This window comes from Numida meleagris, chromosome 3, assembly GCF_002078875.1.
Source record: "Numida meleagris isolate 19003 breed g44 Domestic line chromosome 3, NumMel1.0, whole genome shotgun sequence".
Taxonomy (NCBI): Eukaryota; Metazoa; Chordata; class Aves; order Galliformes; family Numididae; genus Numida; species Numida meleagris.
The window spans coordinates 99698121-99715850 of NC_034411.1; the positions used below are offsets into that span (position 1 = coordinate 99698121).

Consider the following 17730-nt stretch of genomic DNA (forward strand, 5'->3'; position numbering starts at 1 on the left):
TATTCACTGCTTCAGGCTGATTATTAAAGTTTTTTTTTTCTCTAAAACTTCAGCAAATTAATTTTTTTCCTGAAATCTATTCCGCATTTCACAGGTGCATCACTAATGACATGATCAAATAAAGCAGAAATTCCAGCTCTTATTTCACCAAATGAACAAAATGTGTGCTAAGTGCTACATATCAAAACTTATAGTCTTTCTTCTGTGTATTTGGAACTGTAACACTTTCAGTCTATAACTCTATGCTATCCTGAATTAACCTCTGAAAATCTATGTTATTTCCTAAAGATTACTGAAGATCCAATGTAGTACGATAACATTAATTGTATCCTTTAGGAGGTCATTATAGCTTGGAGATTTTGAGGAAAATTATTATTTTTTTTGCATCTAAAAAGATTATATGAATCTAAATTGTTATAAAAAAGCCAAAAAATAGTAAATTATCAGGATAGTCTAAATTAACAGCTAAAATACTTGCATGTGTTTATATACATATTATTATGCAGATCGAAACAGTCTAACACAATGACAAAAAAAGCCAACTATTTTTATTTTTAAAAAAGCCGCAGAGTGATAAAAAAACCTGCAACATTGATTTTTGTTGTTTTTGTTGCCTTTAATGACAACTAACCAATATGCAAGGATCCAAACATGCAGAAAGCATGCCCTGAATATATGTAATGCATTAATAGTCCTCTGAGGGTAACAAATGATAACAGTAAAATATGTACTTTTTTAAAGAAAACTTGCTTATGACTACATTAAAGGAAAGCAAAAGGATTTGTAATTAGACAGTGAAGAAAACAGAACATCAAGTCTTAGTTCTCCTTTTTCTTTTTCCCCTCTTTGATATTCATATTAGGAAGTAAGAATTAATAGTCTCTTCAGTGTATTTATCTACGTATACTCTATATTCCAATTTTGTGTACTGGAAGGTGTGGGTTTTTTGTGGGGTTCTTTTTCTGTTTGCTTTGGTTTGGTTTTGGGGTTTTTTTCTTGTTTTTTTTTTTAGGGTGTTTGTGGATTTTTTTTTTCTCTCTTTTTGTTAAGTACACAACACCTACATAGTGAACCTTTGATGGACAGTGAATTTTCGATGCATTAAGAACTGGTTGGCTGGACGCAGACAATTGTGACCGATGGTTTTATGTCTGGGTGGAGGCTGGTCACAAGTGATGTCCCCCAAGGGTCAGTCTTGGGACTGGTGCTCTTCAACATCTTCATCAGTGACATAGACAATGGCATCGAGTGCACCCTCAGCAAGTTTGCAGATGACACCAAGCTGAGTGGTGCAGTCAACACTGTAGGGGGAAGGGAAGCCATCCAGAGGGACCTGGACAGGCTGGACAAGTGGGACCATGAGAACCTAGTAAGATTCAACAAGGCCAAGTGCGGGGTGCTGCACTTAGGCTGGGGCAATCCCAGGTATTTATACAAACTGGGGGAAGAACTCCTCAAGAGCAGCCCTGCAAAGAAGGACTTGGGGGTCCTGGTGGAAGAGAAGCTGGACATGGGCCAGCAGTGTGTGCTGGCAGCCCAGAAGGCCAACTATATTCTGGACTGCATTAAAAGAGGAGTGGCCAGCAGGGAGAGGGAGGTGGTGGTCCCCCTCTACTCAGCTCTTGTGAGGCCCCATCTGGAGTACTGCATCCAAGCCTGGGGCCCCCTGCACAAGAAAGATGCAGAGCTCTTGGGACAAGTCCAGAGGAGAGCCACCAAGATGATCAGAGGGCTGGAGCACCTGTCCTGTGAAGAAAGGTGGAGGGAACTGGGATTGTGTAGCTTGGAGAAGAGAAGGCTCTGGGGAGACCTCACTGTGGCCTTCCAATACTTGAAGGGAGCGTATAAACAGGAGGGGGAACGATTGTTCACAAGGGTGGATAGTGATAGGACAAGGGGAAATGGTTTTAAACTGAGACAGGGGAGGTTAGGTTAGATATTAGGAGGAAGTTTTTCACTCAGAGGGTGGTGACGCACTGGAACAGGTTGCCCAAGGAGGTTGTGGATGCCCCATCCCTGGAGGCATTCAAGGCCAGGCTGGATGTGGCTCTGGGCAGCCTGGTCTTGGTGACTTTGCACACAGCAGGGGGGTTGAAACTAGATGATCATTATGATCCTTTTCAACCCAGTCTACTCTATGATTCTATGAACCTGTCTATATCAAAAACTCCTGCAAACATAAACCAACACCTTGATGAGAAACTACAAAAAGGATTCAGCTCAAGACTACAACACTGAAATTCAAGAGTCACTGGATGTCTAATGACTTATTAAGGCTATTATTGTCATTGGAACCTGGGAAGTAATGCAATTTTAAGCATAGACATTTTCATTCAGCTACTTAAAACACAAAGCTTTGATGACTGTCTGATACACATGGTAGTAATTAGGCTACATTCATAATACTATTACGTCTAACAAGAAGACCTAGACTTTTGAGGTCAGTAGTTTATGGACAGGAGGATACCTCAAGATATCTTAAATCGTTGATATCTTTGATTAAATAATTGAATCAAGCATGTAACAGCTAGTTAGTTGCATTATTGTCCATGCATCATTGATTAAATTGCCAGCAGGAGTTTAAACAGTGCAAGCATGGAGTCTACCTTGAGATCTCCTCTTCCTCAGCAAAGGAGTTCAGGGAAACTAAATGAACTCCATAAAGAACACTGCACCTTCAGGAATTACAGCTATTTCTTTCTATGAGCATTCTAATTTAGCAATTACTGAATTAAAACCAGTACATTTACTAAGCCACAAAAGATAGTTTCAGTTAATCACAAAAACTACTTACACGCATATGTGTACATATATATATATGTATATATACACACGTATATATATGTATATAAATACAATATATATCTCTGTGTATACATATATCACAACTATTTGAAATTGCAACTACAGTGATATTTTTGCCTGAAGTTCCAAAGATTCCAGGTGGAAGAATTCCTAGTGCATGCTACAGCAGTGAAATAGTCATAGAACATACTGCACTTCTAACATATTATATGTCAATTAAAAACAAAGGTAGGATTATACACCACTTAATTATTGTTGGCTATGTTCCCTCTTGTGTCACTGTAAAACTGTGAGAAATGAAAGAAGCTGTAAATCCCATTTAATTCAACCGAGTACAAACAGTTAAAATGAGCAAATACAAAGAACTTGTAGCGTAACATTCTGAAATATGACAAAACATTATTATTTTAGCTATATGATATTAAATACACAAAAATCAAAGACTAACATGCTCCATCTACGGCTATCACCGGTGGAAAGTCTTTCAAGGGAAAAAATGACATTAAACAGGCTGCAATTCAACTATTTTTCTAAAAACAAACAAAAAACAGCCTATACAGCATGAACCAACTCCCTTTCTTTCCTTCTCTACTTTTCTATATTTCTTTAAGGCTTTTTCTTTTCACCTCCCACCTTGAGATTTGTTTAACATCTAAAGAAAAACTAAATGAAACAGAAAACATAGAGGGGAAAAATAAAAGAGATCTCAACTAAACATAAAATTATTTTTTTCCCCAGAAAATCTTCTTATTCTAACTTAAAATTACCCAGACTCTAAAGAGCTAGAAAGAGACATTTGTTTCTTTCAAAAATTGAAAATAGCATCAACTTTGAAGAGAAAAAATGTATTCCCAGTTGTACATGTACAAAACTAAATTTGTTAAAATTATAAATCTGAAAAGTAAAAAAGAATGGTAAAATTTTCTTCTCCCACTCCTTTATTTCCACAAGTAACTCAGAATTGATGTACCTTCCGATTTTGCACACAAAAATTATTTCACATGCAATCTCTGAAAGGCAAAGAAATCATATGCATCATGATACACAGTAAAAAGGGAAAAAGTTTAACTCAAGATGTTTTTGAATTTAATACATAGCACAGGATTATTTTCAAGTGTTTTGCTTTGCCAGAGGGACAGATTAAAAAAAAATACAAACCAACTTTAATGTATTTTATTTTGTTTTCTTGCACTTTCCTCTTGTCCTGCCTCTGGGTTTATTTTTTTTTTTTCCTATGCTGCTAAGATTGCTTAGGAAGAAACAAAACAAATAAACAAACAAAACAGAACTCCTGAAGCCTAACAATCAAAGAAGGGAAATTAGCAGCCTTAAACACTGCACATTTGATGTAGTATACAGACAGATGTTGCTCGAACTCAGCTCTTCAGCATAATACAGAGCAAAATCATTATTACTTTAAGAATTCACTATAAAGATTACCTCTGTATCCTTACTCATCAGTGAGGAAGGTCCTGAGGTATTCACACTCTCACCTCCTTCTGAAGGAAGCAACTGGTAATTCACAGCCTGATAGAGAATCTACGGAGACAGAATAATCTCTTACCAGACAGATAATCAAAATATGATATTTAAAACACTGATACCACATGGAAGACAAGAAATTCTAATGCAAAAGCTTCCATGACAGAAAAACAAGAAGTGAGGAGGCAAAAAAGGTAGAAAGGGCAAAAAGAAACCAGATGTATTTGACATCTTCTTACTCATGTAGTCCCAAGGAAAAATGACTTTCCCTTCACTCTGAACTTTGCGCAATGTTTTTTTTCCACAGAATGTAAGAATTGATTTTTTTTTTTTTTTAAGACTAAATGCACCTTTCTGTACAATGTAAACTAAAGGACTTCATCAAAAACACTCGTAGGAACTGTGCCATTGAGGTGCTAGGCAGAGCTGTCACATTAGCAAGCCATAGAACTAACGAAGTTCTACAAAAGAAACTTCGACACGATCTTTTATATCATCTTGTTACCATGAATTGCTGATAAAGATTTTTTGCACTTATCTGTCTGTATATATAAAGAGCACATTTGGACAGAACACATTAAGTTCGTTAAGGAAGAGCACTGAAAAAGTTATATGTGGAGCTTTTGGAGGAAGTAATTGCAGAATAAACTGATTAACCATTCTTTGATGGAAATCTCAACTTGGGCTTTGTGTCCTGGGGCAAGTACCAAATAAATAATCGTCACTGTATGCTTGAACCTACCCAAATATACCTACCCAAATATGAGTGCATGCAGAAGACTTAATTTCAAACACTTCATAGGATTTCATTCTGCTATTACCCTGTTACCAAAGTTGTAAAGACTGCCTTCACGTTTCCTCTATTTTTCATACTAGCTATACAAGCAATTTTATAATGAAAAAGGATATGCACTTGCAGTTGCCTTAATTAGATTGCATACATACTGTATCTATTGCTCCCCTCTCCCTCTTGTGTCTTCAGACAGAACATAAACCTTTTAAAATGATCGTATTATACAGAAACAAATCTATGAAAAAAATGTTTAATTAACTTTTATGTGGACATTTAATTAAGTTACATTACAAGGAAAAAACAGGTGACAGAACCTGGATAACATCAGAATAACGACCTAGATGTACTTGCAGATAGAATGTCTAATCAGGTGATAAATTAAAACAATAGAAGTACTGAGTAAGAACTGCTACCTGAGCTGACATCATATGAACAGCTTATAGGAAAACTCATGCTGAAATACAACAGTGAAAATAGACAAATGGAGTAGAACAAGTATAAACTTGCCGCAGTGGGGGTGGCAGACAGACAGACTTCAGGAAACAAAGCCGAGCAGAAGTTCCCTTTAATACCTTAGTATGCATTTAATTGCATGGAAGAAGTTTCAGAAACACCTACCTGGGTTTGCAATGAACTGCTTACTCCCAACAACGCCTCTATAGCACTTGGGGGACAGTGTGTCAAAGCAAAAGCCATGAGTTCCTGACGCATGCCTAAGTCATGGTAGCCTTCTGATTGCCCAAGCTGACTGCATACTTCCCAGCTTTTAGCATAACCTACAAGAGAACACAAAACTTACTCCTGAGCAAGCTTCTCAAGCGGCAGCACTCTAACTGGATGAGATAAAGGAGGGTATGTGGATCTCCTATCAACACGGTCCCTGAGAAAAGTACTAAAAAGGCTCCATCAGATAGATGTAATTCAACTTCAGACTGACCAAACACATTGAAGACTCATCGCCACCATGTTGTAGATACCATTACAGTAGGAATCTGTAAGCCTTCATGCTACACTTTTACACTTGCAGTAAGAAAAGAAAAATGTACTTCAGAGCATAACGTTAAATACATTACAAGAATGGCACTCCTAATTGAGCAGCCATTATGTAACAATGCTTTGAAGAGACCTCGTGTTAACAAGCAGCAGTGAAAGAAGATAAAGCAGAATAAGAATAAAGTTACCGGGGTAGAGGACAGTGGATGGACAGACTTAAGTAAATAAAAAGGAGCAGAATTTGCCTTTAATCCCTTGACAAGATCTATCACCTGATAAATTAGAATAACTTCAATTCATCCGTTTCCTCACCCCCTCTCAAACTTGCGGCAGAAAAAAAGAGCCAGAGAAACAAAACATATATTCCTTAGTATCTCAGCATACATGTCACATACACATATCCTCACATACAAGAATTACATAAATAGCACAAATACGTTAACTGCCTTGATAGAAAGTTATCTGAAAAGTCCTGCACACAAGCTCACTTTAAATCCTTTACGAAGGACTCACTGAAGGGCAAGTTTTGGTGACTCTGGATAACCTAGAGCTGACAGCATGCCCCTGTCACAGCAAAGATCCTTTCAAATGCCTGCCCTATCAGATTTCAACAGTACTGTCTGTGTCTGCTATGGTGACTATACGCAATAGAGAGTCAGGGCCTTGTAATATTTAGTAAGAAACAAAAGTCAGCACATATTACTAGATCCTACCACACTGTAAGATTATTTCATACGGAAAACTAAACGGAATATTCCTACTGAGATGTCTAACAAAAATTTTTCTTACGTATTTCAAGCAATGAACAAGTGGGATAGCAAATGCAGAGAACATCTGCAAGCTGTAACAGCTTAAAAGGACATTGAAATGCATTCCATAAATAATTTCACAGAAGCATAACTGTGTATCAGCAATACTGAATGCATATGGATAAATATATATGTTAAACTGCAATACTCTTTCACATGGCGATTAACACAAACGTGACTAGTGGGATGTGTCCCTGCCTATAGCAGGGGGGTTGGAACTAGATGATCTTAAAGTTCTCTTCCAACCTAAACCATTCTATGATTCCATGATTTTATGATAATATCAAAATACAGCATTTGGAGGATTTAAACAACCTGACAAGAAAATATGATTTTTTTTTTTTTAAACAAGGAAAAAAACACTGAAAATTCCGTTAAAAATGGAATCCCTCATGGGATACACTTCAGAGCTTCTGACACACAGAAAAGGATTATCTGAATGACAGTATACATTTTTATTTGGGAGACCTCAGCAGACCAATTTCTAAAAACACAATGTTGCTCCAGAAGACACTGTGACTTATTTTCTAGATCTCTGACATAAATCAAAGTTGTTATACTTCACGCCACACGCCACACACAGCTGACATGCTGACTTGCACAAAGAAGCTGATTTTTTGAGTGAAATGGATCTGTCTGAAGCAACATACTTCAGAGTGAGCTTTCCAACCACCATCCCCCCATGACACCCTTGCTATTTTACTTCACCTGCAGTCATGAGCTCTTGGCAATGCATACTAGCTGCTTTGTAGTCCTGAAAGCTGAGAGCTTGCTCCACTAAAAGGATTAAAACTTGACCTTTTCTCTCCATCTGGTCATCTCCTGTAAGAAAAATTGAACATTTTTATTAGTTAATTGGAAGCAATAATCAATATAAGCTTCCTGCTTTATTACTTAAGAGAGCTGTAAACCAGAACATGAGAAGATCATCTTCCAGAATTCTGTTTTCTTCTTAAAAACAAAACAGCAGATTAATATCATCTAAAAAATTTAGTTTTAGGCTTTATAGTTGGTAAAGAAACTACACGACACATTAAGTCTAGGTTAAGAAAATGTTTAGAAGAAAAATATATGCTGCCTTACTTACGCGATGGCCAAAACAGATTAAAATTGATACAAACGAGACATGTAAATACAAACTTCTTCATGTTTCAATTGTGATAGAAAAATAATTTTGATATCTACAGTTACATTTTGTTACAGTAAACACAGACCCCAACTTAAACTCCCAATTCATGTTGCCAAGGATTCCTGAGATGTGGAAGACATAAATATTTGAAATTCCTACCCTGCTAAATCTAGAGAGAGTACTTTCTCACATCATACATGCATCTTGGTCACTAGATTGTCTGAACAATGTAATGTCTCTTCCCAAAAGATGAGTCAAAAGTAATGCTTCAGATAACACTGACATCTTCTGACGGAAGATTCATTAAGAATTTCTGCAGACAAATGTCCTGACCTTGATTTTAAGACATCAGTGCTTGCAAATCAAAATTATATCAGACAACTCATCTCCTTTTCAAAGCTAGATATAGGAAAAGATGTTATTTGTATTGACTATCACACTTTACCAGCTTTTTTTATTATTATTTTTAAAGCTTTTTTGTCCTATCTGGAGCAAACACAAGAGAATTTAAGAATAATTTATTCTACTGAGAGCAGGTGATCCAGTCTCAAGCTAGCTCCCACATCCATGTGCTACATGAAAAGGTGACTAAACATACAAAGGAAAAATATTTCTGCATTATTTATTTTAATTTAGGACAGAGGGACATCAAAAAACTGATTAAATGAGTGGATTTTTCAGTGCAAACTTCTTGCTCATGTTCTCTCCTCTTATTATAAGTGATTTTAGGAAGTCAGTGCCAGCAGTCATTTGAAAAGGGCATTGGTTTATGAAACTGTATTACTGCAACTTGTGAAATGCAAATAATTCAGAAGGTTGAACAGACAGTTCCAAAAACCATTTAAAGAGTACATGTTCTTAAATTACATAGTTGTTATTTTTAATTCTGTTTTGCAGAATCATCAACACGGGCGAAGCAAATTTGTTTTAAAGCTTTCTTGAAAGATAAGATGTGCAAGAATGACATTCAGGGAAGCAAAGTTACCCTAATTATAGCACTCAATCAAGATTCCCCTACTCCCAGCACGCTGCAACTAACACAGCTGGGAGAACACTTTGGCTTCTCATCATTCTCATCTTTTGGCCTCTTGCCGTATATACTATCAATGCATGGTGTTGCAAATTAATCACTCCAAGACTTTTATGTTGCAAAACTTTGCCCCATGGATCCTAAGAACTTCTTATCCAGGCAAAAGCAACTACAGATGACAAAGAAGAGTTTCTGTCTACAAAATGTAGATGTGAACTGTCATTCTGAAAGCAAGAGATCGTAGTTGCCAGTGGCCTTCTGATACCCACTACTTCACCTTGACAGCATTACTACTTATGAAAAACATTGTCTAAATAGCAGACAGAAAAAAAGGCAATGAACTATTGTTACTCAGATTTCAGCTAAATCAACTAATCATCACTATTTATTACTACTTAAAAATCAGTGAGACTGGAGGAAAGAATGGAGGAATGGTTTGAGCAAGGAACTGCTTTCTTCTCAAGTGTGCTTGACCAGTCATACATGGACAAATCCCCTCTCCTCACCAATTTAGCTAATGAATTTTGATGCAGTAGATACATCTCTGCACGTTTTACAAAAGCACAAGTATAAAATACACAGATTGTTTTCCTTCCGGTCCACAGCAATACTTTTTCATCTCCATTTTTCTCTCATTTAAACTTCCATTATCTTGATGCACGCTGTTCTTCTATGGAATAACTGTGGGCTCAGACATGACTGCTGAAGCCCCTGCAATACACAGCTCAAACCCTCTTTCACATGGCTTTCATTGCCTCAACAGTACAGCCACTTCAAACACAACCCACTGTAGATCAGCAGCATGTTTTCGTTCAGTATGGTTTTAGTTAACTCAGGGATATAAGCAAATCTCAAAACTATTAGAATTAGTACATGGATATTAAAATTAATTGAACTATCATTATAAAATTTTGAGGAAAGAGCAAGATTAGTAGAACATATTTACAGACAATTTGAATCAGAAATTGTCACAGTAAATAACATTGTTTACTAGATCTCTTGATTTATTTGATATGTAAGCTTTTTTCCTTTTTTTTTTTTTTTTTCTAACTGTGGATTAAGAATGGAACATGACACTTAGAACACCTCCAGTTCCCTAACTGTGTGCAGGTTTGCTGGCATTCATGCTGAGCACATTCGCCCTCCCTCACTTTGCCCATCTGTAAAATTTAGATAACACTTGTGTGTCTAATTTAGAGGAGGTAGTAATGTGAGGCTTAAGTAAAGTTTACTGTCATTAATCAAATACCGTAAAGCAATTAAGAAACTAGCTGATATATCATTACCAAGCAGTATTTTGGAATTTATTTTTGTACTTATCAAAGCTATTACTTTCTTTCAATGCTGCTCTCTAAAATAAACTATACTCAGAACACACCCTCCTGAACATCCTTCAGGATGATGACTACATGCACTTTACCCTTGTCTGTATAGCAGATGCATTCTTTTTGAACTGAAATTAAAATATGGAGTTGAATATTGAGTTTTGAGTAGAAATTTAACTCATAGTACCTTATAGGCTATGTGTTTTATCTAGTGTAATATACCAGATATAATAGAATCATAGAATGGTTTTGGTTGGAAGGGACCCTAAAGATCATCTGGTTCCAACCATACCCAACACCTTAAATATCTCCCTCCCTGCCTATAATTTTAAGCAATAACTGTTGCTGGGAAGTTTTCCAAAATTTCTAAAATGTTTAACAGGTGGAGAGGAAAGAACTAGTAAGCATCCACCAGTGACAATGTCAGAACACACTCATTTTATATACCATGCTGCACCTGGCAACATGGTGCAACTTCAGCATTATTTGCAGTTGTGTCAAGTGTTTTTCAAAAATCAAAAGGTCTACCAGAAACATTAAGTAAACTAAATATACAGTACATACTAGGCGCAACACTTCAAGGATCTTTCCTTCCTCTCTTTTTCCCCTTTCAAAAACACACTCACCTTTTCCAACTTATTACAAAAAAACACTAACTTTTTTAGTAGAATACGAACATAAAAGAAAAAAGTGGCAAAATAGTGATGTAAGAAAAAGCCAACAAAAAAGGCAGTGTCTTTAAAAAGACACTCTAGAGTGATCAATTCAGGAGAATTTATCACTTTCTTCTCTGCCTCTCAAAATAGCTGCTAATGCTTGAATAACCCACAAGCAATATGGAGGACTTGAGTTTAGTTCATTAAGCAATTCCAAAAACAAATTAGAGTTCACTTCTCTGTCAAAGTAACAAGTCACCTGAAAAATAAACACATACCTAATATACTAAGCATTTAATCTTTGAAAACGTTTACCACTTCAAACATATATTAAGCTAACCTATTTTAGTGCACAAACAAGATACAGCATAAACAGAAGTATAAATTTCAGTAGTTAGACAGACATCACAGATGACTTTTTTCCTCCAACTTAAACATGACTATTATTAAATTAAACTACTCTGTTTGACATACAGAGTAAGATTTGCTGGAAAATCTTAGTAATTTAGTAATACCAAATGACTATAAAAAAATAGTCTTATCCACAACTCCTCCAGTCTGAAATAAGCTTTTACTCAAAATCGAGATTAGACAAGGCTGTTCTTATTTTAGGTATTAATGGAAGGTCAGAAAAGCTGAAGATAAGCTTGCAGGTAAAATATTTCATTTAAATAAATTCTTTCTTTCTGACCCACTGACTGCTTTTCCAGATGACATTTAAGTGATATCCTTGAACACACAATCTAACAATCAGCTCAGATGTCCTAGTGCATAACACAAATCTATGTTTTATTGCAGTTCATTGTCTTATAACAGCTTACCTGCAACCCTCAGCAAATTTGCAAGTCCCAGGAGCTTTGCAGACTGCTTATAGTTTGTTGGCAACTGAGAAAGACAGTCCTTGATGAGACCAAGTCGATCTGAACATAAACGCACTGTTGGAAGAACGAGTGTTGGAGACTGCTGTAAACAAAACCTATTGATATATTTTTTGTTAAGCAATATAGACACAAAAAAGAGTGCTTGGGAGTATAAGAATAATGACACCATCTGAAAGCAGCCCAAAGACCACTAAGGAAGTGTATGCAAATAAAGGTATAAAGTTTTTAACACTAGAACATATCCAGCCACAATCACTATCTTCTCAGGATGGGATGGAAAGAAGATGGAGACTTAAATGAAAACTCTTTTTTTGGTTCAGCTTTTCAGACTCCATGTTTTTAAACTTACTTGAGTAATCATTAAGAAATATACATTATACATATCATTTTTGCAACTTTCTTAAAATGTCTGCTAAAACAAACATAAGATTTCTTTCAGAATGACTCAAATAGCTAGGATTTCACTCCCTATTTATTTCAGAGTGAACAGGATACATCATACACTGAAAGAACTGACATATGCAAAAATCTTCAAGCTAATTTAATGTATGAAAAAATTTTCTGAGGAAGTGGAGGAATAGTCAGCACACCAACAGTTCACATTAAATATATCCCAAAAAGTTTACAATTAGTACTGTCTCAAAAAAGATAATAATATAAATGTAAAAATTACCTTAATTACCTTAATCGTATAATATAATATCATGAACAAGGAGAAAATTAGAAAAGCAAAAGCCCAGCTTGAACTCAACTTGGCCACTGGGGTAAAAGAAAACAAAAAAATTTTTTTAACAAATATATTAACAGTAAGAGGAGAGCTAAGGAGAATCTCCATCCTTTACCGGATGCGGGAGGGAATGTGACCACAGAGGATAAGGAAAAGTCTGAGGTTCTCAATGGCTTCTTTACATCAGTCTTAAAACTCAGTTATTCTCAGGGTACTCTACCCTCTGACCTGGAAGTATCAGATGGAGAGCAGAGTAAACCCCCCACAATTCAGGTGGAAACAGTTAGAGACCTACTACTCCACCTGGACTGCCACAAGACCAGATGGGATCCACCTAAGAGTGCTGAGGGAGCTGACAGAGGTGATAGTCAAGCCGCTTTCCATCATCTATCAGCGTTCCTGGTCAACTGGAGGGGTCCCAGGGGACTGTAGGCTTGCCAAGGTGACTCCCTTCTACAAGAAGGGTCGTAAGGAGAATCCAGGTAACTACAGGCCTGTCAGCCTGACCACAGTGCCAGGAAAGGTTATGGAGATGCAGATCATCTTAAGGGAGATCACACAACCAGGGAATCAGGCCCAGCCAGCACGGGTCCATAAAAGGCAGATTCTGCTTGACCAACCTGATCTCCATCTAGGATCAAGTGACCCGCCTGGTAGATGAGGGAAACACTGTTGATGTGGTCTACCTAGACTTCAGCAAAGCCTTCAACACTGTCTCCCACAGTATTCTCCTGGAGAAACTGGCAGCCCGTGGCTTGGACAAGTACACTCTTTTCCAGGTAAAAAAAACTGGCTGGATGACTGGGCCCAGAGAATGGTGGAGATTGGAATTAAATCCAGCTGGCAACCAGTCATGAGCAGTGTTTCCCAGGTGTTGGTGCTGGGGCCTCTCCTGTTCAATATCTTTATGATGACCTAGATGAGGGCACTGAGTGCACCCTCAGTAAGTTTGCAGATGACACGAAGTTGGAAGGAAATGTCAATCTGCCTGAGGGTAGCAAGGCCCTTCGGAGGGATTTGGAAAGGCTGGATCGCTGGGCTGAAGCCAATGGGATGAGTTCAACAAGATTAAGTGCCAAATCCTGCACTTTGTCCACAATGCCCCAGGCAACGCTACAGGCTTGGGGCAGAGTGGCTGAAAGACTGTGTGGAAGAAATTGCCACCTCGGGGTGCTGGTTGATGCTCGGCTGAACATGAGCCAGCAGTGTGCTCAGGTGGTCAAGAACTGATCTTTAATGTTATCTTAGTGACAATCTCTCAAAGTAACCAATCACCTGAAGGCTTTCACTAAAATTTGAAAACACTGTTTTAATCTCGTTATGTTAATATGATTTACAAAGATAATGAAAAAAGGATACACTTGGACCATTAATGAAATTCCTGCCATGATTTCACTTACTCTAATAAAGACAGATCAATTGTTTTACACTTTCCTAATACAACACTGTTTCCACATTCCCATGTTTTCTTTTTTTGTGTGTGTGGTTTTCATTTCTTTATTTTACTCTTTAAAGAGTAAAAAATAAATATAAAAATAAATAAAAGATTCCTTCATGTCCGCGAATAAAAAGATGATAATATGTATGGTACAGGGTGAAAAAGCTGACTAAAAGAATCCTGCTCTAGAAGTCAACGGTGCTGTACTGCAAGATCTAGAAACCAGAGTCTTTCCTGTTCCAGAAACTGTAAGATTCCCAAACATCACATATGGAGTAGCAGTTCACTTTGAAGGAATACTTGTAAAAATAAATGAATAAAAAGAGAATAGAAAGAGAGAACTGAAGTAACAACAGCCACTAAGAACATTCACTTTGTTTTCCACAGACCTAAAGTGCTTCACATAAATCCCAGTAATTCCTCTACACAATGACAGAAGTAAAACACTACGACCTTCAAATTTCATTGGTGCTTAGTGCTCTTTTCAGCCAGTTCTTTTAAAGAGCTTTCAATACCAATGTTCATACAGTTTCATATTGTTGCCCACATACCATACATTCAAGCTTTACTGAAAGCCAAGTAGATGAGCTCTCTTGTATTTCTTTCAGTTAGAAAAGTGGCTTTCTTGTTAAAAAAAGCAATGAATTATACTAGTCTGGTACAATAAATAATAAAATATACAGCACTATATTCCATTTTCTCCTTTATCTCATTGTAATCATCCCTTCTTTCAAACTTTTGTCCAACAGCTTTCCATACTAAGAGTTAAAAAAGAGATTTGAAGTTTTAAACATGTCTTCAAAAGCAATAGTTCATAAAAATTCACTTCTGTTGTCATTCTGTATTATACACTTAAAAATGAAACAACCCAGATGAGACAAGAAAACTGCCTACAGATCAAATGGTTCTCTCCTACTCGCTATTTTATAACTCATCAGCACATGTGTATGCGTGGACTATTTTGCAAGCAGAAAGTCAGCTGTGCTGAAGTCACCAAGAGCTTCCAATGCTCTATAATTAGTAACCCAGTTATTGAAGAGTACTGAAAAAACTTGAACTGTGTTCAAGAACACAGATCCCATTTGCATAGATCTTGCCTCACATCACCTGAAAAAATCATTTAAAAGCTGTTTGGAGATGGAGAGGTATCCTGTACCTAACTCATGAAACACTCAGAAAATAGTAAATTATTTTCCACGCATATTCATGCATGTGATTCAAAAAATTGTATGAAGAATAAAATTACGTAGTACCTTGTAATGGTAATATTTTCACACCGAATTCTTCAAGGTAGCCAAGAGCACGAATAAGATCTAGCTCCTCCTGAATGGCACTTGGACAGTCTACAATAAGCTGCAGACAGCATCTTAACAGGAAGGAAACAAAATTTTGTGAAAACTGATGGATAAATCAAAGTGTAAATTTTTGAATGAAATCGTTAGCTCTCTTCAGAAGTAAAAAAAAAAATCAGCAAATTTCTGTTCAAAATATACATTTTTTAAATATGTAATTTACTTAGGAAATTTCTGTGCTTTAGTTTTGCCATATACTACAAGATAAAAGCAAAACGTTGATCGAAAAGAAAATGTAAGGTCCTTTGTCACAAGTTGTTTCCTCAACTAAGTTCAGAAAATGAAAACAAAGGTGATAAAAATAGTTGTAAAACATTGCTCTGATGATAAATTACGCAATAATAAACACTACACTACTTAAAAACTTTAAATAAAATATGCATACATTTATGAGTATTATATGGATATAATCAGCTTTTAAATAAAACTTTCACTGATAAACTAGGTTCACATGTATCTTTAGGAATATGTATTTAAGAAAAAAAATATTTTCAGTAAAAAGATATAAACACAACTAACATTATATAGCAGATACTGTAAAAGTGAATGCCTTCCAATTTTGACCTAAGACAATAACATCTTTTATTAGATAAACATGTGCACCCGCATGCTCATGTGTGCCCATTTGGGATGGGAGAGGAACAAGCTGTAAGTCATTACAAAAAAAGTCACACATTTTCTATCATTTTTGAGTTAAGTTATGGAGAACGTAACCTTTCTACTCAAAGTAAACTGTAAAATATTCTTTTAAACATTAAGGGAAAATATATGAGCTATCAATATACAAAGTTCTACACTAGCAACGTTTTACTGAGAAAAATTTCCATATTTGAAGAAGTAATCATAAAATATTTGACTGTATTATTTTACTGAGTTAAAAGCTAGTTTGATGCAGATTTCCTAAAACAGTACTACCACACAGACACTACTACTGAAGTTCAAGATGAATTCGTATCTTGAGAGGAAAAAAAATAATCTTTCTTGTAATTAGTAGCTAATTGTACACTTCTAAGCGAAAGCTGAATTTAAAATACATGTCTTCTTTTCCAAGTGAATATAAGTAGTTTTGTTTGGTTATGTTTTTGGTGTTTTTTAGTTAAGTGCCTTAAGGAAAAGGGAAAATTTCATTTGGTTTAAAATATAGCAAGAAAAAAAATCAATTGAAAATTAAATTTCTCAAATAAAAGGGAAAGGCTGTCAATACTAAGACGTGCCCATATTTAAAATATTTAGAATAAGCCAAAGTATCGACCTTTTACATAGGTAATACTTGAATATTTTACCATTTGCATCTACACCGTAAAAGAAAATACTTCCATATCTAAAACTTACACAAAAACGTATACCAGTACTTCAACCTCTACACATAAACTTTTGTGCGCTGCAGTTTCTTTAGAAAGCTGTGTGTGAATTCCTTTTTGAAGAACTAAATGGCTTATTTCTTAACAAAGCAAGATATATTGCCTCAAATGAAGGCTCAGAATCAGAGAAGACTAATATATAAAAATCGAAGAATCCACAAAATTTTATTGTCCACTTGGTAGTAACTGGGGGGCCACACCTGTGGTTCAGTGGTGTAACATGGAGAAGAGTCAAATGGCACCACATTTCTTATCCCTGGTGAAAGACTTGGATGTTTATCCTCCTTCAACCTGAATTCTGTAACAGATCATTCCAGCAACCATGGGCCTGCCATGATGCACACAGGCAAAGCAATGTGGGTAAAATAAATCTTACACAAGTCAAAGATACTAGTTCCATTTACCACATAATTTTACACAAAGAGAAATAAATCCACATAAGACTCACCACATATATCAGGGAAAAATAAATAAATTTCAAGTTTCAATTGAAAGAGCAACACCACTTTACATACGTAATAGTTGTAAATATACCTGGCCAAATCCATACAGCTATCAGTCAGACTGGTTGATGAATTGAAATATTCTCTGCTAGCAGCCAGAACTAGTTCGATACTTCTCGCATAACTGACTCTGTACTGCAGCTTCCCTTTAGATGAAACTGGTTGATCCACTGACCAAATACTGCAATGCATCATTTGTCCAGCTAAGTGGATATTGTCTATACTGCTTGAGCACAAAAGACTTTCTGTGAATATCTAGAAGAAAGAATGATAATGTAATAATATGAAACAACAATTTTAAGAACGCCGATTTGCATTGTATGGAACCAACTCCTTTGAATAAAAAGGATCTTTGAAAGAATTTCCCCAAATGTATGTGTTTAAGTAAAGCTAAAACTAACTAGTAACCAGTATCTAGTTATTTCTGCTTCCAGCATAAACATTTC

The 17730-nt window shown here is 36.1% G+C and overlaps 1 protein-coding gene across 10 annotated transcripts in view; it reads right to left on the reverse strand.

Moving 5' to 3' along the window:
• Positions 1 to 17730, reverse strand: part of NBAS (neuroblastoma amplified sequence) — a 168751-nt gene that overhangs the window by 95095 nt on the left and 55926 nt on the right. For all 10 annotated transcript variants that reach the window (XR_002436333.1, XR_002436332.1, XR_002436334.1 and 7 more), the window contains exons 30-35: positions 17316 to 17539; positions 15322 to 15434; positions 11844 to 11957; positions 7591 to 7704; positions 5699 to 5856; positions 4246 to 4344 (exon numbers count right to left, since the gene is read on the reverse strand). Coding sequence is in view for 7 of the 10 variants with exons in the window: in XM_021389494.1 (XP_021245169.1) it covers positions 4246 to 4344; positions 5699 to 5856; positions 7591 to 7704; positions 11844 to 11957; positions 15322 to 15434; positions 17316 to 17539 (822 nt within the window). In the remaining 3 variants the exon portion in view is untranslated. The remainder of the gene's footprint in view (positions 1 to 4245; positions 4345 to 5698; positions 5857 to 7590; positions 7705 to 11843; positions 11958 to 15321; positions 15435 to 17315; positions 17540 to 17730) is intronic.